General features: G+C 40.8%; 1 protein-coding gene across 1 annotated transcript in view; it reads right to left on the bottom strand.

Annotated features, from left to right (window-relative positions):
* Nucleotides 1–13182: 13182 nt before the first annotated feature.
* zgc:158263 (ceramide kinase family protein) overlaps nucleotides 13183–16188 on the bottom strand; it is a 31455-nt gene continuing 28449 nt past the window's right edge. The window contains exons 12-13 of the mRNA XM_039775129.1: nucleotides 14340–14578; nucleotides 13183–14150 (exon numbers count right to left, since the gene is read on the bottom strand). Coding sequence (XP_039631063.1) covers nucleotides 14063–14150; nucleotides 14340–14578 — 327 coding nt within the window. The 3' untranslated portion in view covers nucleotides 13183–14062. The remainder of the gene's footprint in view (nucleotides 14151–14339; nucleotides 14579–16188) is intronic.

The following is a 16188-nucleotide window of genomic DNA, read 5'->3' as shown; positions in this document are numbered from 1 at the left end:
CGTCCTTTTAAAAACAAAGCTTGGTGACTCCCCTGCTTCTCCCGTCCAGGCTATGCATCAGGGCAGCCACCCTACCTGCAGCTGACCTTCTTTCTGCCTTCTACAGTTGGTTTGTTCGCCTTTCAGATCCCTGGCTTCGGTAGGCTTCACCAGAACATGACTTGGGCTCCCCAGTGATTAGGGCGCTCATGCTGGGGATTTCACTTCCCAAGTCCCAACTCCTGCTGCCTTCTCGGTCTTATGCAGCGAGCCATCCACCTTCTGGTCACGCCCGCTCCTCAGTAATGCCCAGCGGGAACGACTACTACCGACTGCTCCTTGGGTGCCAGACAAACACCTAGGCTCACTGCTCAGCTGCACCTTTGCTCGTTTACACACCGGCTTTCTCCTCCCTGTTTCCTGCCTTCTTCTTCTGCTGCAACCTCCATTCGTCTTTTTATCCTCCCTAGCTGCCTCGCACTTCTATTTATTATCACAGGGACGTGGATCGGGTGTGGCAATTAGCAGCTCCCGGCATCAATTACGGATGCGGACGACTCCTCACCTGTGCACTTAAGCGAGGACCACACGTATCACGAATTCACCCAGGAACTGCTCCCGCCATACTGCCACACCACCTCTCTAAGCCGTGAGTGCAGTGACTATTTATTTAAAAAGTGGCCTTTTTGACTTGAGCTGTGGACCCGCTACACCACAGTAGCATATTACTGGATATCCCTTCAGATAGAATTCAGTTACCGAAAACACAAATCTTATTATTTCAGATCCATTCCAAACTTCTAATGCCATTGTATTATCATGGGCTGGGGAAGACGTACAAAGTCAGTTATTAGGTTTGTCTGCTCTCGCACCTTAAGATTAGCACACAGACACTCTGAGATCCAATTTACATAACTATATATGAGTGATACATTACTGTATCAATGTAATAATACATTACATTACTACAATACTCTGTAGTATTCCACATAGGATCCTCCCGCCACACACACAGATATCCTATTCACGTAATTACATGTGAGTGATGCCTAACTGCCAAGGCTGTCCCTGAGACACACAAATATTCAGCACCCTTTTACTATCCTATTTCTACTGTACTTGTTCTTCTATTGAAGTAGAACCTCTCAGCCATTATAGCCTAGTGGGCAAGAAAGCAGCAGTCCTCCGACACCAGGTACCCTCTATTACTTTGATCACTCAGGATATAAAGACAAAGTACAGAAGTATAAAAGCAACAATATGTTTATTAAAATAATAGAAGAAAATACAGTATAATATGAAATAAAATTGATGGCAATGTCTAGATATAAATATAAATAGTAAAAACCTTCCTGAAAATCAGCAATGTCAAGTGTGGATGTTAACCTGGATGGCTATTTTTAATTTAGCAATTGGTTTTATGTATACATTTATGTTCACCAATGTTCAGATTAAATGGTCACTCTCTTTCTCTTTTTAACATGTCTTGTCCTCTGATGTTGCTTCCTATGTTCTGTTTCTGTCATCCTTTAGATGGGCCACTATTTACATTGAAATATCATGTGGCGGCTCCATGACGTGTGACATTGCACATTTTGTTGGCTAGCTTGTGATGGATGACTCTGCTCACATTCTTAGATCCCATGCGAATGTGGATCCCTCTACCCTTAGGTTATAAACTGACTGAAACAGATACATTAAAGTTATTAATTACCGGTAGGATATTTTCAATGTAGTTAAACTGCCTTAAGGGTCCTGGAAATTCCTTTGTAGTTTATTTGCCATATACTGTAGTTCATCTAGGTTTGTTTGATCAACATTAAAGCTTAACATAAGCAGTTAGTAGTTTTAAAAATTAAAGATTTTTATACTCTAGGACATTAATGAAGGAGATTATTTTAACCATACTTAAGGATTTGGCTTTTTATAAACTAGGGAGATTTCCCCCCTGCTCACTTCGCTCGCCAACCCCCAGGCCAGCACAACGTGCTAGCCACTTTGCAGTTCAGCCAGTCACGTATGGGGATGCGGAAGTACAATTTAAACAGATTGTTATTTTCATGGGAATTGTTACATATGCATAACTGAGTATTTTACATTACATCGAGTAATTAACCATTTTAAGAAATAGTAAAACATAATAATTTGAACGTAAATTATGTTTCATGTTGCATTAGAGGTATTCGTTGCGTTATACGATTCATTTCTTTTTGGATTTGAAATTAACACGCAAATACTTTTTAAACATACACTTTTACTGTAAAACTTCAGTAAAAACAATTCTTTTAATTAAATTATCATCCATATCGCATTGAATTTTGCTTCTGTGTTTGGACTTTGGACATTGAGACAATGCAACATATAACTGCCCGTGAGTGAATTTCGTTTCTTTCTCTCTAATAAATAAACCGACTTTTTCAAATGTTTGTGTCTGTGATATGTTAATTGTCTTTGCAAAAGCTATTCTAACCGGAAGCTGTTAACCTTTTAATACAAATGGCATATCAAGATCTTCTTTTGGTGTCTAATATTATCCACGGGAGATGTACTAAATTACCTTTCTTGGATACATCCTTCTTTCAACAGTAATTCAGGCGGTGGAAGACCGGACGGTGTTAATGGTTGTAGATATTCTTCAGGATATTGTAAGATGATGTTTTCATCTTCCGCACGATCACCACCAACTGTTTCAGGATACTCTATTAATACACAATCAGTTTTTCGACAATTTTCACATTAATTTGTTTGACTTCATTGTTTCTCGGTTCTAGGATTGCCTGTGTACTAATTTCTTCTGTTGATAACCCTTTGGGATGAAATTCTTCAATAAGATTTGGACATAATAAGTCTTCTTTTATTGGGAACTTAAAGTAAATAAAACATAAAAATTTATAAGAGCTACGAGAGCAGGAACTGTGTCTGTCAAAAGCATCCACACAAATGAGAGGTGAGAGGGCCATGTGCGTGATTGTATATGGTTGAGAGGAGGGTGGGACTTAAAAAAAATCTCATGGCCAAAGTCTCGTCTCGCAGGATTTGAAATAATCTCTTTGAAAAAGGATTGCCTTGGGATTTCCTTTTATAATAGAGAGATAAGGCCAGTGTTACACTATGTGTCTTAACACGACTTTTAAATGACTATCGCTTTGAACTTGAGTGCAGTTGCCACTGAGAAGGTCAAATTATACAAATAGCAATCCCATGGGGTGATTCCCTCATGACTTTCATTCCAACTCTCAAAAGTACTATAATGTTACTTTATTTTGGCAGTCAATCAATGTGGCCCACACTGGAATGAACTGCAATCTCAACACATCTTTCTTGCTTTTCCCCCTTCTTGTGGTACAAAAAATATCGAACAGACATACATGTGCTGGCTCCAAAGTCTGATGAGCCTCTCCTCTGTTTGCACACTCTATAATGCTGCCTTTCATTAAAATTACTGCAGTTGTTTGTGGGCATTGCATCCATTAATTGCTCATAGGCTTTTAATTCTTGCAGACAGTGGCATGCCTACATTTTTGGGGCCTTGAAGCTTGAACTATTATGGGGCCCCCTTCACAACCAGCAATGAGGTCTGGGTAACCATTGTTCATAAAAATATAGGTTAGGGCTAATCAAACACTCTTTCACTTTTTTTTTTTTACTTGCTTTGCTTTTCTAAACACAAAATGTATTTTTGAGTAGGGTTAATTAAAATATTTTATCTTTATGATCACCTTTTTGAAAAAAATGTCTTGTCCAGATTGCTATCACGAGTGATATCACATTGAGCAGGCAATCACAATGCTAACATGATTCATGACAGGTCCCCTTTTTCGTTACGACACGTCATCTACCAAAGCAAATTTTTTATTACCTTTTATTTTTACTGTGTTTTTAATTATACACAAATAAAATTGTTTAACTTATTGTAATAATACACTGCCTGCATGGCCAAGAAAAAAAAGTCACACACTCTAATATTTTGTTGGACCGCCTTTAGCTTTGATTACACACATTTTTTCGATAATCTTATGAATGTCATATGTTATTTCCCTCCAGAGATGCATTCATTTTTCTCCAAGATCTTCTCCAAGATGGGTAAATCACTTCACCCACCTGTCTTCTTACTTTGATGCACCCATCACTCCTGAACAGGGTAAATCTGGACTCATCAGACCTCATTGCCTTTTTCCATTGTTCATTGTTTCCTTTATGCTCCTTGGCCACACACTCTAATATTTTGTTGGACCGCCTTTAGCTTTGATTACGGCACACATTTCTTTGATAATCTTATGAATGTCATAACATTTATTTCCCTCCTGAGATGCATTCATTTTTCTCCAAGATCTTGTACAGTAAGTTGTCAACATACGAACGAGTTCTGTTCCGAGAGCGCTTCACAAGTCCACTTTGTTCAGAAGTCCAGCAAAGTTAGCCTAGGCACCTAACGAACACAATGCAACCCCCAACCCCTTAACTCCTATCTAAAATATGTACATGTACAGTTGTTTGTACATAAGAAAAAGCTTTTAAAATGTAATATTTGTATTTTGTTACAGGTTTCTTGTATATTTTAACAATAAACAACAGAAAGTTAATTTTGTTTCCATTGTTTTCCATCAGCTGATATCACTGCTTACACCATCAGGTAGTCTACGCATATAGACCTAACCTACCTCTCCTTAACGCCTATCAAAAACATATTTGTACTGTACAATACACAAGAAATACTTTTAAAACTTAATATTCGTATTTTTTGTTGTAGATTTCTAGTAGTTTTTAAAAACAAACAACTGAAAGTTATTTTTGATTCCCATTGTTTCCCATAAGCTGATGTTGGTACAGTAGACTTGGTTTCTGCTTGCTAACGAGCCTATGTGATTGTCTGTAAAAATCTAATTCTGGCTGCCACACACAAAGTGAACAATCAGATGGCATCATCACTTGACACTTGCTGCCCATCACTTAATATTGATGCCCAGTTAAGTGTTCGTGGTGAAGATTCATCTGTTCAGGAAGGCTTATAGCTCTACTTGACTTTATTACCCTTCTCTCAGTTTACCTCCCTCTTAAGATGCTCATGTAACCTATGTGTGCTAGACCATCAATTATGCTGTTTGTTAGGCTCTGAATTCACTGTCATAATCTTCTTTATTTATTTATTTGGTTTGTACAATGCTATATACTGTATACCCTGCTGTTCTTTCTTATATTCTGTAAGTGCCTTGAGCATGGGAAAGGTGCTATATAAATAAAATGTATTATCTATATATATAATTCACTAAGGCAAGACAACCATGGAAAGCACGCTGGAAGGGGCGTGGATTCACTAACCGCCGACAAGTGAGACACCTATGGCGCACGCAGGAAGGAGCCACGCCCACCAACTCCAAGACCATTGGATACGACGACAACTCACAGAGCCACGCCCACCAACTTGGACGCGACACAGAAAAACCGGCGTCATTTATATTCGTCTGTCATAGAGGTCACATGCAGCTCCGACCCACGTTGACTGTTAATAGAGGCATGTTTCTCGCGGAGGTGAATCACCATATGTGGCGTGTAAAACTGTTTGTGAGGGGTATCCCATGGGATCCTTAAAACGTTCCTTTACAACTGAGGTTAAACCACAATGAAGTGAGCAGTCTTTAAAAAACAAGTTTTCGGTTACGACGCACGACCGCGTGCACTATAGCAAACTGTTTTACACGCTACATACAGCAATTCGCATCCGCGACAAACATGCGTCTTCTTAGATGCTCCTGCACTTTGTACACACCCCCCTCCCAAGTGGTCGGGTGTCTTGGTGGATTATATATAGAAAGGCAGCCAAAACCGCACAGAGCAATGAAAAGTCTATGTGAGTCACAGGTGCATCTGGACTGTACAAAGACGACAACGACTCGAGTGAAGAGTTGGAGGTGGCCACATGAGCAGGAAGTGTATAGTGAACGAGAAATCAGCAGACTAGCATGACGGAGGGAGCGGAGTGGATGTCCTTCTCCTCTCCTCCCGTTCCACCCTGAGCGCCGCACGGACGATTGTGTGTTGGTTCATTCCGTGCATTGCCCAATGAAATAAGCAGTCTTTAAAAACCAATAAGCCCTGTGCCTCTGTTTCATTACCGTCTCACCTGCTTCACCAATGCAGGCCCCGCAACAGGCAATCCGGGCGTCATTCCCATGACCGCCGGGCAGCCAACCGGTAACCAAAGTCTTTGGGTTCAGGGGGGGTATGGTTACAAAGCTGAAACTTAAAGGAATTGACGGAAGGGCACCACCAGGTGTGGAGCCTTTCGCTTCATTTGATTCAACACAGGAAACCTCACCCGGCCCGGACACGGACAGGATTGACAGATTGATAGCTCTTTCTCGATTCTGTGGGTGGTGGTGCATGGCAATTCTTAGTTGGTGGAGCGATTTGGCTGGTTATTTCCGAAAATGAACGAGACTCCCGCCTGCTAAATAGTTACACGACCCAACAGTGGTCGGCGTCCAAATGCTTTCAGCCACATGAGATTGAGCATTAACAGGTCTGTGATGCACTTGTATGTCCGGTACTGCATGCGCGCTACACTGAATGGATCAACGTGTGTCTACCCGGCGTGGGTAAGCCGTTGAACCCCATTCGTGATGGAGACCGTGGCTTCCAATTGTTCCCCACGAACGAAATTCCCAGTGCGTGCGGGTCATACGCTCGCACTGATTACGTCCCTGCCCTTTGTAAAGCCCCCCATGGTCGGGTGACTTTTTGGATTATATATAAAAAAAGCATCCAGGACCGCAAAGAACAATGAAAAATCAACGTGGAAACCGACTGAGGTGGTGTTTGGAAAATTAACAGTCAACGTGACTCACAGGTGTGTGTGGACTGTACACAGACGAAAGCGACTCAGGTAGGGAGTTGGGGGGCGGGCACATAAGTGGGCAGTGCATACTGAACGAGCGCCGTTCAACCCCGTCCTTCGCTTTGGAAGGAGGAAACTCGACGGCGCCCCTCCGGTTTTCAGTCACGGACAATTGTATGTTGGTTCGTAGCGTGCATTGTTGCAATGTTACTTTTCTTGGTGGTTTATTAAATTACGGATTTTTCAAATGTTTATTTTTTCCTCTGTGCTTAAAAATCATTTAAAAAGCGGCCTGATTATGCGGCGTATGCTACACCGCGGGTTGGCTAGTTATTATTATTAAGGTTTTGAAGCAAGTGAGGACAAAGAAAAAGAAAAAGCATTACAAAAAAAGATCTTCTGGCGCTTACTCCAATTTGAATGTATCAAAACAAAAGCCCTCACTAAGCCAGTGGTACTCCTGATGGGAGTTTCCTTAGGAGGCATTAGCTCTCCGGAAATGTGTTCTTTTAAAATTGCGGTATGTTAAGTAACCGAAAAATATAGAAATATGACAGAAAAGGCGATATCACTCCCATCGTGATTACAGCGGTACAGACATCACTTGAGAGACAAAGATATTCTTTAGCTTACTTTATTGACGGTTTTTACGTGATAACAGACAGGGAGCTTATGACAGACTTTATCAAGGTGTGGGAGTCTTGATCTACGCAGTCTGCCATCTTTCGTCACCATGCTGAAAGGGTTTTCCGGACGGATGACATAATCTTCCGCCCGACAGCTTCAAAGGGTTTGACTGCTTGTTCCATGTCTTTATACTGTCTCTTCCACATGCAGGCTCCTCTCCAGTCTCCAAAGGAAAGTAAGGATTCAGTTTCTTCTCAGGAATAGTACAATGCCCCTCTCTGGTCTCTAAACAAGGACAGTAAACACAAACCCCACCTCCAACAAGAATAGCACAATGTTCACACTGCAGTTTGTCCCTTTCTCCAAACTGCTAGGCTAATGGTTTCTAAATGCAGCCTAGTCTCTGTGTACCATAGTTGGTCTGCCTGTAAGAGTGGATCCATAACAGTGTGCATAGAGACAGTGACATTAAACTTCATATTATAACAAATAGGATGCTCATATCTGAAGATCATACATTAGAGTTGATTTGGACAAGTCCACAAGAACAAACTGTTCACAATACTTGGTTTTGTATGGCATGTTAACGTGGTTCTCTGAGTAAAGAAGAACTTACCCTTAATAACTTTCTGTGTTCTTGTGTTCATGCTGAACACACTTAATTCCAGACATCTTGGGCTCGAAATAAAGAGTGTTAACTCAATGTAAACAGGGATACAGCCAAAAGCACAATCATTTGTAGAGGATGCACGAACGTGACTGAGAATGTAAACAATAATAGCGTGGATTTTGTGCTCAGCCTAGCGCCAACGGATGCAACCTCAGATCTTAACACTGCTCCAACTGGCTTGTACGGTAAGCACAAGGCATGATGGGTGAAACACTTTACCCGCTTGTCTTCTTACTTTGATGCACCCATCACTCCTGAACAGGTAAATCTGGACTCATCAGACCTCATTACCTTTTTCCATTGTTCATTGTTTCCTTTATGCTCCTTGACAAATGGAAGCCTTTTTTTCCAGTTGGCTTCAATGATAAGTGTTTTTCTTAAGACTACACAGCTGTTTAGCCCCAATACCTTGAGTTCTCTTTGCACTGTGTTTATGGAAATGCTCTCACTTTCACAATTAAGCACAGCCATGAGTTCTACTGTTGAATTTTTATGATTTGATTTCATCAACCGTTGTAAGTGATCATTGATTACGATCATTCAAGATTTTTCCAGCCACATTTCTTCCCCGAAGACGATGATTCATCACTATCCTTCCAAGTCCTGATGATGTGTTGGACAGTTGTTAACCCAATTTTATTAGTTTCAACAATCCCCTTAGTTGTTTTATTTGCTTGATGTAGGCCAATAATTTGTCTCTTTTGAAATAGTGTGTATGTTTAGTATATTTAAGGTTTTATAAGATTATTTGTGTAATTAAAAAAATTACCAAAATATCCTTTTCAATGAATGCAAGCAACGAAATATACTTTCATTTTTTTGATTACGGCAAGCCTGAAAGAAATCATTTTGATACAAATTTGAATTTTTGTCATAAATGTAAATAGTCTTTTAAATTATTTACAATTATCTTACATCTACACTAATAAAAGGCAAAGCCCTCACTGACTAACTCACTCACTGAAGGCTGAAATTTGGCAGGCTCATTCCTTATAGCTTACTTACAAAAGTTGGGCAGATTTCATTTCAAAATTCTACGCGTAATGGTCATAACTGGAAGCTATTTTTCTCCATTTATTGTAATGGAGTTGAGCTCGATGGCCGTGGGGGGGGCGGAGTTTTGTGTGACATCATCACGCCTCCCAAGTAATCACGTGAACTGACTATCAACGCAGTACGTAGAAAACAAGGAAGAGCTCCAAAAAGCGCTGAAGAAAACATGCATTATACAATTGAGAAGGCAGCGAAACAATAAGAAGTGAGTGAATGACATATACAACCATATTCATGAGTGCTGCTACTTCGGAAACAAAGCACGGTGTAAACCTAAACTTTAAATTAAGTTCATAGACAGGCTACCGCTGGCGTTTCACATGCCCACAGGTAATGTGGGATACAAGTTTAATGAGAGGACGCAGGATATAAACGAGAGTTTTGATCACTTTGTAACTAAGTTAAAATTGTAGGTGAAGGGGTGTGCTTATGCAAATTCCGAGAGACTGTGTTTGTGGGGGATTGACAGTTAAGGTGGGTGGGGGAGTCACGTCATCATCTCCCCTCCCATTCACCTCATTTCGCTCTGAGCTGAGCTCTGCAGCTAAAGCGGTCTTGCGGAAGTGACTTTGTGACGCTGCCACCAAATACTCAAAGAAAAATCCACAAGTTAATACGCACGCTGTCTCTAGAGTTTCTCCACACTGAATCCTCCAGGCACTACTTACAAAAGGTTACATTGACAATCGTGTTACGTTATTTTTAAAATGTTTCCTTTACTTAGCACAGCTGAGAAGCTTTGATGCATGTGCTCCATAACGCATTAAAAAATAATACATTTAATCACACTTTGCATTACAAAAAAAGGGGAACTTCTGTCACTGCATGATTTCCTGGTACACCGATTACATTGATGCACACATCAGAGCTACAAAAATATAACAGTCGTAAAAAAGCACGTTGCTACGACTGATTGGAGGAAAATTTCATTTCAAAAGACTACCCAACGGAAGCCTTGATAAAAGCATGGTTTTGTGCACATATGTATATATATGTGGATGTATATGTATATATACTGTATATACTGTATGTGTATATATATATATATATGTATATGTGACGATGTGGGTTCTGGCTCCACACTCCCATTGCTGTTGGAAGCACTTGAACCCAACACCGTCGATAATGTAACCGAGTGAGCTAGTCAATGGAGGCAAATTACTGAGCAAGGGGAAGGTAGAAAGTGCAACAGTGCTTTTATTAAAAACCAACAAAAACAGTGTTCCATAAATAGTGCAGTTTTTCAATAAATAAATCCATAAAATGAAAAAAACGTGGAGGTTAAAACAACAATAAGAAAAGACAATCCTTTAAAACGAGAGGTTAAATCTTCTTATGGAAGCAGTCTTAAAACACTAACAAATCCGGTGCTTTTCTGGTAGCGTCTCACCTGCTTATCCCGTTTGGGCCAAGCAGCAGGCAAGACGCTCTTTGCAGCTGCCCTCTTCTAGACACACACACGAGACTGGAGACCTCCCGATCCCTGGCTCCGGTATGGCACTCATCCCAGTCCCCGAGAACTTGGTTTCCCACAACGGCCAGGTCGCTCACGCTGGGGATTCCCACCACCAAGTCTCCCGACTTCCGCTGCCTTTCAATGGCCTCTCTGCGGCCAGTCGCCTTCCCTGGTCACTCCGCTACCTGATCGCCAGCGGAGCGACATCAACACAAACACCTGGGTGTCGGCCTAACACCCAGCTTCCACGCAGCTGTCCAAGAGCGCTCGATCACGCGCTCACCACCCTCACGCACCGCCTGCTTCCTCTCCTGCTCCCGGTAACCTCCATCCTCTCCTTTCCTTTTTTTTCTCTCTCCATTTTTTTTTCCCCACACCGACTCGCGCTTCTTTTTAAAACGTGAGGGGCCAACACAGCTGTAGCATTAGCCACGGGAGCAATCACAAATGTGGGCAGTTCCTCACCTGTGCACACGGTGAGAAACGCCACATCGACGACCGCCGCTGCTCGCTACAACAACGCCTCATGAAGCCGCCTCGGGTGCGGTGATTATTTAAAATGAATGGCCTTCTCTCAACGAGCTGTGGACCCATAACACCACAATATATATATATATATATATATATATATATATATATATGACAGCAACACTGATGACAATGACAATGTCAATCATGTTACTTTATTATTAAAACGCTTCCTTTTCTTTTTCATTACTTCTTTAACACACTACTTCTCCGCTGCGAAGCGCGGGTATTTTGCTAGTTAAATATATTTAGAATGAAACATCCATAATTTGAACATTTTTTTTGTTTACAGCTAGCCTACACAATACTTTAATAACCTTTTAATATTTATTTTAACTATTATTTTGTATTGAATTACACTATATTATTAATATTATTTTTTAAAAACCCATTTTCATACAGTAGACATCCAAAATATTTAAGCAATGTGGGTTAAAGTCGCTTCTGGAGGCATTAGGGGCCCTGAAGCTTAAGCTTCATTATTTTTATAGTAGACCTGTCTCGATTGCAAAGACACAAAAGCCAACCACTACGACTAACAACTCATTATGATAAAATTAGGCTGGTTGGATTGTTATATCAGTGAGTCACAGAATTCTACGACTGAGTTGCTGAGGTTGCCAAACCGTGGAGTTGATGGTAACGAACATGCACAGCGACTGTCTTGTTAATGAAATCAATGAATAAAACCTTTTGGAAACGTAGTGTGACCACAGCATTAATAATTGCTGTACAATGTTTCCACAAATTGCAAATGAAGGTTTTCTTCTTATACAGATGGTTATGCAATAATTAATAGTCTAGCTTATCCACAGGAAAAAAAAAAAATCCAAAGATTCTGAAAAAATGTAATATAGTAGTTATCGATTTAAATGACCCATTTTGTAGAAGGATCTATGCTATGAGGAGATGGTGGTGGTGGAGTGAGATCAGAGATTTGGTAATCAGTATGTGGAAGGTGATGGAGAACTGAAAACAGCGAGAGCACGTATCTGTACTATTATCTATTTCTTCTTCCTCAGCAGTTAATGTTCTTTTCTTGGAGAACATATCCTAATGTGAAATATAGATTAGAGACCAATTAGAGACCTAATTGGTGCATTGCTCCAATGGTGATCTCCTGGCTACGATGGTTTATTTCTCCACTGTGGGGTATGAATTCCAATCCTGGGCACCCAGCTTGAGCACTGAGGACCCACTTACAAATGCACAGAAAAGAATGAAGAGCCCAAAAAACCACATTGATGATAACCATGAACTACCATGATATTATTTACCATCATGTACCTCCTTCACTATCAGCAGTGCCACCTCAATGTCATTTTAGACAGTTCTAAATAGTTTATGAGATTGGAGAAAACTGAAATGTTCTGTTCTGATGATTGGTTACTAAAGCAAAATATATAATACAAATTTGTTGTTTCTTAAAAAGACGCAATGATGAAAAGCCAAGAAGAACAGCATTTTATTTTTCACCATGTGGAAGTTGACAATGCACTCTATTCTACACTGCAGTCTGTTGCACAGAGAACGTGTTTCGCAGAAACCAGTCCTAAATGAGACCAACACAGGGTGCACACAGGTTCCCACCCTAATACTCACCCATACTGGACCAACTCACAACTCAAAGTAACCAGGCTGCCAATCAAACGCAGGTTCCTGGAGAGCTGTAAAGCAGTATCACTAACAACTGTGCCAGCATTTTCTATCCATTTAACTCACTACCAAACAAATCCAAAGGCTGATGTTTCTGTAGGGTCACCAGTGTGAGCTTGGTCTGTCTCTTCCAGCGTCCGATATGAAGGGTACAGAAGGGAATGAGACGAGTTTCACATAGCGGCTTAACTGTTCTCTACTTCCACCCTCAGTCAGGAAGACCTTGACCAATCAGAAAACATCTGACGTCACCCAGATCCCGCCTTCAGACCTGCCGCCATTTAAATGGTGTGTCACCATTGATAGATCAACACGGGAACAAGACACCCGAGACTTTCAATACGCAACAAAAAAAAAAGAGGTAGCTCATGCTGCTCAAACTTTTGCAATATCTTGTGTCTTTTATTTTTTTCAGAGATCTACAGTGGATTTACAAGTTTAAAGTCTGCATTTTTTATTATTGAGTAAGTAAGCTTCTCATACATTTTTTTTCACAGAGTATCATTTTTCCATACTGCATTATTCAAGTCTACAAGGAGTTAAAAAATGGTGTATATTAAATATGTCTACAATAAGGAATCTAAAAGTAACAAACAGTGCTGTCATTCTCACCAGGGTTTGAACCATAGCCCTCATTCTCAAAAAGCTGTATCTAAGTTGGCTGAACAGTATTTACAAGATTGCAGGAACGTAGAATTAAATAAATAAATAAATAAGTAGTAAATGACCAAGTATCCCAATTGTGGTAGAAGAGTTTCATAGCTGGATGTCTGCCACACCTCAGAGTCTTGACGCCTCTCTCTCTAGTAAGACACCAGGTCTCCTATGATTGAAGAAAGCCGGCTGATTAACAGATCACTTCAAATGAGATCTGCATTATCCATGCAGCGTGGGGAACACTTCCACGTGTTTAAAGTAGAGAACCCACCAGTGGGTTCAGATCAGAGTTCAGACTAACAGAATTAAAGTGCATAAAACCACAATTGGCATCACAGTAATGTGGTTTGCATCCACAGTGCCATTTTACAAAGATGGCAGTGCTGGTTTCCCTCGGGGGAGTGAAGTGCAGACAATATCCTGCCAGCTAAATGCTTTGCCATCCTTTTCCCTTGCCATGGGTAGTTGTCCTTTTTCTGTCTGCTGCAGCACCAAATGGGGCATGTGGCCCAGTCTACAGTAGATAAAAGATGCCACTTATTAAGCTGTTTGCCAGTGTGGCTGTGGGTATGAAAGTTGACACTCTTGAGTATCTTTTGAATCACCTGTAAGGCATCCATGATTCTCTCCTTTTTATAAAGGGCCCTTCAATGCCTCGAGCAAAAAGCTTAATCAGTTGGCCGTGCACCCTGCAGAAAATGGAAGGACAGGTCAGTATCTCAAGAAAAGACCCAATGAGATCATTACCATGTCTCTTTGTTAGAGCCTCCTGTCCCAGCTCCTTCACAGAGTTTGAGGTTAAAGGACTCATTCAGGAGATCACAAAAGCTCTAGGCTAGACTAGAAAAGACATTGGCAGGCCTCTTCATGACACTCACCTGACATTGATGGCCGCATGTGGCATGACCTCACCATCGCAGTTCCATTTTGATCTCCTCGATGGACCTCCACAGAGCCGGGCGAGAAAGCTGGTCTTTGTTTGTTCCACACTTCCATGCGCCAAATGCACCGGAAGTGTTGATCCAAGACTTTCATCATCATCATCATCATCATCTCGAGGTATCGGTGTGAACTTAAGTGCCTTCACTCGATAAACATCAACAAAAGGCAGGTCAAACTGTTCAAAGAAGAATACAATAAAACATGTCAAATGTATGTATGTGGGTCGGACAGATGGTGGTAAGGAGGCAGGAGGCTCACTGCATGAAGCCAAAACCCCAATAGCTAATCTACAGTCAAATGTGGGGTGACAGTGCACTGGGTCCCCTAACAATCAGAGAAAACGACTCCCAATTGAAGCCCTTCTTGCATTATATGAAAATAAAAAAATGCATAAAATGTCAGCATGTTCAATTACACCCTTTAATTCATAGAGACCTGCTTCATCAATCCTGATAACTGTGATCACTGGCAGATTCATGAGAGAAACAAGTTGGTATCACCTCCTGGGTGATTCCTGCCCACTCCCGATTAGACTGGGTTTCTTTACAACCTTGACATGAATAGTTATATTTGAAAACAGATGAAACAATGAATGAATAGGTGGATATGTAGATGAGTGGATGGTTGGATAGCAGAATCCACTTTTACTAATTATAAGGAAGTTCAATTTTTACAGTCTATACTCAAAAATCAACACATACTGTTACCAGTACATACCATACCAATACATATGGTAGACTTTTCTATCTGTCTGTACCACTTTAACTTACACAATCCAAGAACAGAACGAGGTGGAGCACCCATAATTTCAGCAAAGTTTGCTTAATTCAAACTTTAGTTGGAACTGGGGACAGTTACTGACCATTGGTGATGTAAACCGACATAAAGATAAGTGATATGGTGTGGGCACGGTCCTAGTGTATATTTGGCTTCTTTTCAGTATGGACACACCTTTATTAAATTCTTCAAACCACTAAAGATGTTCACCTTTATGAGTGAAACGTTCACTAACTGCTCACCACTAATCTAGAGAGTAACATTTAACAAGAAAAGAATGCTGGAATCAGAATGCAAACAGTATATAGGCAACGGCCCCCAGGGACCCAGATGAGGTTATGCATATTTCAAAATGTTATGTTGTATCACTTATTTAATATTCAAATTTGGCGTTTAGGTGGTCCCCGTGGTTAACAATACTACCTCTCTGTAGATTCTGTATGTTCTCTATGTGTCTACATTTTGTTTCTTTTATCCCGATACTTTGATTTTCTTTCCAGTGATATGAATTTTTTTGGCCAAATGACCACTCTGAGCTAGCCCGCTGTGGGTGTGTAAATGGCTGTGCCCGACAATGAAGAAACACCCCTTCTGGACATGGTGCTAGAATCCTGAAATAAAGTGGGTCTGGAAATGGTCTGTTTTAATGTATTTTAACATTCCTATTTTGGCAGGCAGTGTGTTGTAGTGGTTAAAGCTTTGGACTTCAAACCCTGCTGCTGACATTGTGTGACGATGAACAAGTCACTTGACCTGCCTGTGCTCCAATTGGAAAACCAAAAGAAATGTAACTGGCTGTATCATAAATGTTGTAAGTCGCTTTGGATAAAGGCGTCAGCAATATAAGTAAATGTCCTATTTTATACTAGCCATTGTATCTGGCGTCACCCAGGTATATTTGCTTCACAGATTATGGTAAGAGAGCAATACGTTTTTTAAATGATGGCTTTTTTGTCATTGCAAGCCTACACTGCCTCACTTTCTCTGCTCTGATGAACATAGAATTTG

This window comes from Polypterus senegalus, chromosome 13, assembly GCF_016835505.1.
Source record: "Polypterus senegalus isolate Bchr_013 chromosome 13, ASM1683550v1, whole genome shotgun sequence".
NCBI lineage: Eukaryota > Metazoa > Chordata > Cladistia > Polypteriformes > Polypteridae > Polypterus > Polypterus senegalus.
This window is presented reverse-complemented; position numbering and strand designations above follow the sequence as displayed.